The sequence below is a fragment of the Pollicipes pollicipes genome, unplaced genomic scaffold (genome assembly GCF_011947565.3).
Source record: "Pollicipes pollicipes isolate AB1234 unplaced genomic scaffold, Ppol_2.1 Scaffold_2555;HRSCAF=2994_pilon_pilon_pilon, whole genome shotgun sequence".
Lineage (NCBI taxonomy): Eukaryota > Metazoa > Arthropoda > Thecostraca > Pollicipedomorpha > Pollicipedidae > Pollicipes > Pollicipes pollicipes.
In genome coordinates this window covers 19,761,179-19,769,451 of record NW_023596136.1, presented here as the reverse complement: position 1 = coordinate 19,769,451, position 8,273 = coordinate 19,761,179, and the positions used below count along the sequence as shown (strand labels likewise).

Below are 8,273 nucleotides of genomic sequence, written 5' to 3'. Positions count from 1 at the left end.
CTAAGAGATTTCACGTACAGTTCAACACACCCTGTAAATTTGGTATCTCTGGCTTGCTTAGTTCCCGAGATCTCAGGGGGTCAATTTGACTCTCCTGAGATTGCCCCCCTCGCCCCCCCCCCCACCCGAGCGAAGGGCATCTAGCCGGCCACCCGAGCGCGTGTTAACGTAGGATTGTGCGTTGCTGGTAGTGTCTGAGCGACATATAGGCCTTTATTGATCCAGGAGGCCCCTGATTAGCGCGCAGGGCCCTCTGACTGGCATTGGAGTGCCTTGCCCATGACATTGGATTGCCCTGCCTCCCCTGCCTAAGACTTTTTACGAGAACGGCAAGGCATCTCAAATTCAAACACGGTTATTTGAACCAATATCCGAACACTTAAAAAAGTTCCCACATTTCCTCGTTGTTTTCGATTGCATCAATATCACGTACATTCAGCACTATGAGGTATTTGTCTCCGAATGAACCCTTGTTAAGCCCGAACTTTGCCACAAATATAACAGTGGAAAGGCACTCTCACGTCTTTAGTCTTACCACGTTTTAAAATCTGCGTTAGGAAAAGCACGATGCGATATCCGTTGGAGCAGCAGCGGTAATGATTGCTCTAGCTGTGCGCTTTATAGTGGTATTGCTGTGTCATGAAGTTAGCGTATGCACACGCGACTATCACGGTATGACGTGATAAGAACAATGTTGCGGCGCTCACGATGTTGTGCCATGGAAATAATTTAGCCCAAAAGTACGGTAAAGTAGGGCGATCCTTAACCACTTCGATCGTTTGTGATATTGGCTGCGTCATTTGCAGGTGTTGCCAGGATAAGACTACCAAAACAAAACAATTGTATTGCGATGTCCTTCTCGTTTATAGTCATGGATAACCGCTAACGTCACCTCGTTGCACCACATAACGATCCCACAAAGAAAACATCATGACAAATGCACCTTAAATAAAATTATGTATGGTATCGTATCATCCAGTAACGAAATTCATTGCATTCAAGCTTCCCGGTTCATCCAATGGCAACTTGCTTGATACCTCAAGAGTCGCTCGAAAGCAAAATATGCTGGCGAGCAGACAACATGCATCGCACGTACGACAATGACAGTACAGCCCTGCCGTGGGTATCATCATACGCATTAGTAATTCGACACGAATGAGGCATCACATGTTGACAACCTTCAATGCTATCATCGTTTTCACCTAAATAACACCAGCCGCGGCAAGCGCACGGCGATCGCCCACAGACAAACCGCAACATGAAGCATCCGCAGTCTGTCAGCCATCCCTATCGGTTCCAAACGCCCCATTCGTCCTCACGTCCCGCCGAATATCACATAACTCGGCAGGGGGCGTGTGACCCGAGCGTGACCCGAGCTGGCGACGGTCTCCAGGCGACACTGGCCGCTCCGTCGGCAGACGACCTCAGTTGCCGGCGCGTGGTCCCTCTGCATCACCAGCCTCGTGAGCGGCCGCCGTCACCACCGCCGCCGACGCATCACTCGGCGTACGGCAGAAGCACGAGCATCGCGACGCCGGCGCGCCGGACTGTTCTGATGTGATTCTCGCAGCGCATCGAATGCCCCGCCGCGTTCTCTGCTCCGCTTTCTTGAAACAGCCCGCCCAGCACCCGGCCTCCCTTTGGAGCGTCGCCTCGCGCTCTCACGCGCTGACCTCGCCATCACGTGGTGACGCCGCCGTAAGGGCTCTCCGAGTAGGCAGTCGCGTACCGCTGGTTGAAGGACTTGCGCAGCGAGCCCCAGAAGCCGGCCGACTTGTGGCGGTAGGCGTTGGCGTAGTTGTTGACGTTGATTCGGCCGGGCTCGAGAGGGCTGGAGCTGCGGTCGCTGCTGACGGCCAGCCCCGGCCGCAGCGCCTGCTGCTCGCGTCGCTGCCGCCACTTGCAGAAGAGCAGCAGCGCCACGAAGAAGCAGAGCGCGAAGCCGCCAACCACGCCGCTGGTGATGAGCGCGTCGCGCCCGCCGACGGTCTCCTCCGCCCGCGTCCCGATGTCGAACACGGTCGAGTCGACCTCGTGCTGGTCGCCGCCGCCGCCACCACCGCCGCTGGTGCCGCCGGCCGCCGCCCACACGGCCTCCGTCTCGCGGTTGATCTGCTCGAAGAGCAGGTCGGGCGACAGACTGGGCGGCGCGGAGGCCGGGGGACGCTGGTAACTGTCGCGTGGCCGAGGCGGGGGCAGTCGGCCTGGCCCGGCCGCCGGCCGACCGTACACGGGCGGCGCCGCCGTCTGCAGACGGATGCCGAGCCCGTTCCCGGGCAATGGCGCCGGTGGCGGCGGTGGCGCCGCCTCCGTGCTCGAAGGCGCCAAAGGAGGCTGCGACGGGGCTGCGGTAGACCGTGTCAGGAAGGCCGGCACGTGCGGAGTGGTGACGGCGGCGGCGGGCGGCGGCGGCGCGCGCGTCGGCGGCCGCCAGTCGACACCGTTGTACTCCTCTAGCACGGCGCGCACATTGCCACCCTGCGATATGAACTGCTTCAGCGTCAGGTTCTTGATGCCAAGGATTTCAGCCAGGCTGAAGACCTTCTTTGTCGTGGTGCCCGGTGGTGTAGCGGTCGTCGCCGCGTCGACGTCTTCCTCGGCGTCTTCCACGCCGTTGTATTCGAGCAGCAGCTGCTTGATGTTGCCGCCCTGTGCGAGGAACTCGGGCAGCGTGACCTGCTTCTCGACGAGGATCTCGGCCAGACTCCACTGCCTCCGCCGGCCGGCGGGGGAGGACTCGGCGGCGCTGGAGAGCGGAGCCGCATCCGCTGGTGTCTCCGTCGTCTGCCGCGCGATGCCCGGGCGGTCCATCGGCTCAGGTGGAGGAGGTGGTACCGTCTTCCCAGCCACAAGGCTGCCTTCGGATCGATTCGACTGTGGTATGGCGACTACGTTGTCGCCAGTCTCGGGAGATTCACGCTCAGTGTCTGCGGTCTCTTGCCGCTGGCTGGCACGGTCCTTGGCTACCCCTGCCGAATTTTGCCGTTTGGCCGCTCCGCCTGAGTTGGTTTGAGCACGTTTGGCGCCCTCAGCGACCTCAGGTCGGATGATCGGCCGGCCCTCGCGGCGCGCTCTGAGTCTCTCGATGACAGCCATGACGTCCTTCATGCTGTAGTCGCTGCTGAGGAACTGCGCCAGGCTCTGCCCCGACTCAACCAACATCTCAGCGAGACTGAACGGCTGGATGGCGGAGCGGACAGCCTCCAGCGAGGGCTTCCTTTTGCGCACTGGTGGTGTCGCCCTGGTGGTGGGAGCGGAATTCGCTGGAACGCTGGCCCTGCCGACGGGTTCGGTGATGGACACTTCTGTGGCTATCGCCTCCGTGCTGGACGCTTCCTCTTCCGTGCCCTGGGCCGAGGTGCTGCGGCTGGTCGCTGCCTGGGTGGAGGTGTGCTCCAGCCCGCGCTGAGTCGGGACGAACCGGGTTGTCGTCGGCTGGGTGGAGGTCGTCTCTGCCGCGCGCTGCGTCGAGACGAGCAGGGTTGTCGTCGGCTGGCTGGAGGTCGTCTCCTCCGCGCGCAGCGTCGAGACGAGCAGGGTTGTCGTCGGCTGGGTGGGGGTCGTCTCCGCCGCGCGCTGCGTCGAGACGAGCAGGGTTGTCGTCGGCTGGGTGGAGGTCGTCTCCGCCGCGCGCTGTGTCGAGACGAGCAGGGTTGTCGTCGGCTGGGTGGAGGTCGTCTCCACTGCGCGCTGTGTTGGGACGCGTTGGGTCGTCGTGGCTTCAGTGACCCTGTTCGGAGTACCTTTGCCGAAGCGGTAGAACTTGGAGAATGTTGGCCTGGACCGTAAACTGGGGATAGGTCGTCGAGTGATGGGCTGTTCTTGGGGTGACGAGACAGGAAGCGAGAGGGCAGTCGTTACTTCTTGATCTTTGGGCTTCTGGGAGCTAGTTCTACCGGGCCAAGCAGATATCATGGGAGTTTCAGTCCTGTCTTCATCGCCGTTGACCACCGGCTCCTTTGCGGGTACTGCAACAAAGGTCTCATATAATTCGGATTGGCTTGACCCTAGTGAGACCCCGTGAGATTCTGTCGTTGCTTCGGTGCTTGTAAGGCTTGTAGTTTGACCGCTACCCGTATAATCGACCGAGGATGCCGACTGTGCAGTCGACGAATTTACGTCTTCCAAACCACCACCAGTTTCTGTTGTTGGCGCTTCACCCTGGACTGTTGCTGGCCTACCTGCACTGTCGCTGGTAAACTCTGGGAAGTTGGAGAACAGGTACAGCCGAGTCCGTGTTGGCACCTGTCTGGTGTCGACCTTCAACGAAGAACCGGGCTGGACTTCCTCCGATTCCGGTTTGTCATGTTGGTCTGCAGTGGAGCTGATGGCGGCATCTCCAGGCTCTGTGGTCGTCTCCAGTTGGAGGGAGATTTGCAGGTCGCTTCGCCTCTCAGTGGTGCTGGGTGTGCCTCGTACCGTAGTCCCTTGAACCGTGTCTGTAGAAGCTTCGTCCGCGTCCAGCTCGAAAGCCACTGTGACGTCTTCAGTCACGCTATTGGCAGCCTGAGACTGTTCTGTCGCTATTTCCACTGGCGATTCAGACTTCGGAGTGCTAGCCTCCGCAACATCTCCAGCTTCGTCTCTCGTGCTGCCCAATGTGCCGGGCTCGTCGCTGTGGACTTCATTTATGAAATATTGACTGTGGACCTCGTTTGTGTCTTCAGTGGACACAGGTTTACCATGCAACTGGCGAGGTCGCTCGGTGGGATACACCGGCTCGACTACCTCGTTCTCTGCCTCCGTTGTGGCACGCTCTCCATTTAACCAGTCAGCTTCCGTAGTTGGTCGCAGTTTTCCTGTCTCTGCGTTGGTGGGATCGGTTGAATAGTATTCATATTTATCTTCACTTCCCCCATAACTGAAGTCTTGCAAATATTCTTCATGTTCCAGGATATCAGTAGGGTCGTACTCATCATCTTCGCCATCGCCGTCTTCAGGTGTCCCCGTTTGCACCACCGTGGCTTGCGTAGTGTGGCGCTGTCGCTCAACCCGTCCCGGCTCGGCAAGGTCGTTGTAATCCCCGTTTCCATAACCTATCTCGGATTCGCTGTCACCGTGCTCTTCTGCGGGCAGCTCCAGTACAGGATCTGCCGCTGTGAGTAAAATCATCGTGATGGGCTGGAGCGCGAGCGGGGGGAGTTGGCTGGTGCCGCCGGGTATATTCCGGCCCTTGAGTCGTGGTCGCCGGCAGCGGCTGGGTCGCAGGTAGATCCCGCGTTTCTGTCGAGGCGACAAGACCGTCACCATCGTCCGCACGGCTCAAGAACGCGGCGTCGTCATAGTCATAATATTCGTCATCGTAGTCGTAATATTCAACGTCGAGCTCCTCTTCCAAGGCCTGGTGATCTCCTGGCCTCTCTGTCGGCTTTCCCACGTTGTATCTTTCATACGAGGAGGTGGGCTCATCCTCTAATAATGCATCGGATTCCACCGTGACATTCTGCACAGTTTCCTCTGGCGCTGGGTAGGTGACGCCCTCTGTGTCCACGTCTGATGTCAACATCGGCCTGGCGGCAGAATTTTGGTACTCGCCATATTCACTGTACTTCACAGATGGCGGGTCAGTCGGCGCATCGTCCTGCGGAGCCTCAGTGACAGCGGAAAGCTCGGTGCCGTCTTCATGCTCCACTTCGGCTTCGGCAGCGTGCTCAGGACTTGTTTCAGACCTGGACTCATCACCAGCAGAGGCAATAGAGCCAGCATAATGGCTTGAGTCCGGGGTTGGCTCGTCTGTGGAGTCCCATTCGCTCTCGAACTCCTCGCCAGCCGGGGCGTTGGAGTCGTGTGCCGCATCGGCCGGGCCGCCTGCCGCTTCCTGTCCAAACGGCGCCGGGGGCTCGTCCTCCGACAGCGTGCTTGACGCGTCTGATGTCTCCGCCTCATCGCCCAACCCGGCGGACGCCTGAGCGGCCAGGGCGCCCAGCAACAAGTGCGCGTAGTCGATGGAGGGCGGCGGCGGGACGGCAGGGGGCCGCCGCCACCGGCTGCCGACTGGCCGGGGTCGACGCGAGCCCAGTCCGTGGCTGGCGGGGAACGTGGGCACTGCCGGTCGGCCGAACACGGCGTTGTGCTCCTCGGTGGGGTAGCGGTCATACTTGGTGCGCCACGGCTCGCGCAGCGTGGGCGACAGCCAGTCGCTCTCGTCCCCGTCCAGCTGGTGCGGCGGCGGCGCGCCGTCCGGGTCGTCTCGCGGCCAGACGCCGTCCCCGCCCGGAGCTCTTGACTGCAGGTGAGGACGTGACGGCAGCCGGGGACCGGCCGTCCGCGCCTCCGCCTGCCGGTGCGGCGACGAGGCGTCGTCGTCTGACTGGGGCACAGACAGTTGGTACCTGTTGGATGTCCTAGACCTTACCCGAGGTCTCCCAGTCTGAGTTTCGACAGGGCTTCCTCGGTTTTGGGACTCGTATTCGGGGTGTGGCGCCACAGATTCGTACCCGTCATTGCTTCCGGGCCTCGGGCGCGGGCTCGTCGCCAGCGACTGCGTGAAACGCTCGCTGCCAGTCGTGTCGTATTTCGGCTGCGACCCCGACACGTGTTCGCGGTCCGCCCTTCGGTAGTTCAGCTGCGGCTCCTCTCTGCCACCGTCGCTCCCTCGCTCGAGCCCGGTCGGCGGTGCGTCGGCGTCCGCCGGCAGCGGCGGCGCCAGCGCCCCTGGCGGCGGCCGCGGTCGCCACTGGAACTGCTGCGGCGCGAACCTTACATCCGGGAGCCGGCCGGTGCGCGGGTCCGGCAGCCGCGCCAGCACGGGAGCCGGCGGCAGCCACGCGTCCGGCCATGGCCGCGACAGCTGCGGCCGCCGCTCCAGCCTGCGGGCACACCGGTCACCGGGTCACAGGCGGTGTCACGGCCTGCTGCAGGCGGACAGGGATCGCAGTGTGACGTCGCGGCCCGGTGGCGGTCGGCAGCGGGTCACACGTACCTTACGGTCACGGCCGCCACGGTATGGTGTGCAGATTGGCACGGGATTGACCGGACCACCACGCGACTGGTCACGGACTGGTGAGGACCGACATGGAGTCACGAGGAGCATCGTGATCTCGTCCGGACGGACATCACGTCAAGCAAGAAGCCTGGTCTCCTATGGATTTGTATACTGTTGTACGCCAGGTAGCATGGTCTTATATGAATGGGCACAGGGTCCTGCAAAGACGTTGTGGATTGCGGGATGAATAACGAGAATGGCAGTCGCGTTGGTTAGTTAAACCATTAGCATACGATTCACGCGTGCTGAGGGGCTCGATTTACTTATCTCGCCAAAAACAAGCTGCAGGTATGCACGTGCGGCAACAGTCGAATGGTACTGGAGCTGACATGTTCGCACTACCGCGACTCAGGCGAGCACCACGATCGTCCTGTGCTAATGCCGCACACACAATCACACAGCCCGCCAAGTTGACGGGGGCCTGGTGCTGACGCAGCGACAGTGCTGCCGGCCGGCCGTCTGGCGGCCGCGCGCGCTCGTGCGCCGCGTCGGTGGTGAGCGGAGGAAGTGGCGCCGGTTCCGGTCTGGTTCGCACGCTCTCAGACCAGGCCTGACGGCTGTAAGCCGGAGAGAAGGCAAGGCACGCGGCACAAGCGGACGGGGGTCCGGCCGTGGCCGCCCGCTCACACAATCGATCCAGGGGCTCGCGGTGGTCACGCAGACCCGCCACGTGATGACTGCTGGATAGGGGCAGCACACCAGGGTACGGAAGTGTCCTGGCATGCATAACATTTCAGTGGCGGTAGTGCAGCGAAACACTTTGACGACAGCGGGAAATACTATCACGTGGTACATCAATGATCGAATGGTGCACGTCACTTTGTCAGTTTGGTGGTGTGGCTGCACAGCTGGGCCCACGTGTCGGGTAACGTCACTGAGGGATCTTACTTAATCTAAGCGTATCTTTAACTCCCACGACAAGCAGGTTTCGTTTAGCGACAGCTATTCGTGCCTTGCACGTGAACAGAGCAGCGACTTTATACCAAATGGTGCGCGCTGAGACACTTTCGAGCCGGGCCGAACGAGCGCAAGGCAGCTCTTTCACTTGGAGGTCCGGGCAGAGGTGCCTGGGAACGCCCCTTGTTCGCAGGCCCAGTAGCGGCTCCACTCCTCCCCTGAATTGAGCACTTCCCGTGCCGGCGTGGTGGCGTACCAGCGTCACTTTCCCCGGGCCGGGTCGTGCCCGGTCGTAGTCTACGGCGAGGGACGCAGCCGGCCGTGCCCCGGGCGTGGGAACGGCGGGAGGTGGCGGAGCAGTGAAAATCGCAGAAGCGTGCCGTAGACACGC

The 8,273-nt window shown here is 61.2% G+C and overlaps 2 protein-coding genes across 2 annotated transcripts in view; both read right to left on the bottom strand.

Moving 5' to 3' along the window:
• Nucleotides 1–824: 824 nt before the first annotated feature.
• On the bottom strand, nt 825–6,628 carry LOC119110089 (uncharacterized). The gene has a single exon (XM_037233833.1). It carries the CDS (start codon nt 5,248–5,250, stop codon nt 1,681–1,683), a length of 3,570 nt encoding a protein of 1,189 aa, XP_037089728.1. The 5' UTR covers nt 5,251–6,628; the 3' UTR covers nt 825–1,680.
• Nucleotides 5,565–8,273, bottom strand: part of LOC119098857 (uncharacterized) — a 23,555-nt gene continuing 20,846 nt past the window's right edge. Inside the window, exons 4-6 of the mRNA XM_037221905.1 lie at nt 6,749–6,809; nt 6,010–6,157; nt 5,565–5,581 (exon numbers count right to left, since the gene is read on the bottom strand). Coding sequence (XP_037077800.1) covers nt 5,565–5,581; nt 6,010–6,157; nt 6,749–6,809 — 226 coding nt within the window. The remainder of the gene's footprint in view (nt 5,582–6,009; nt 6,158–6,748; nt 6,810–8,273) is intronic.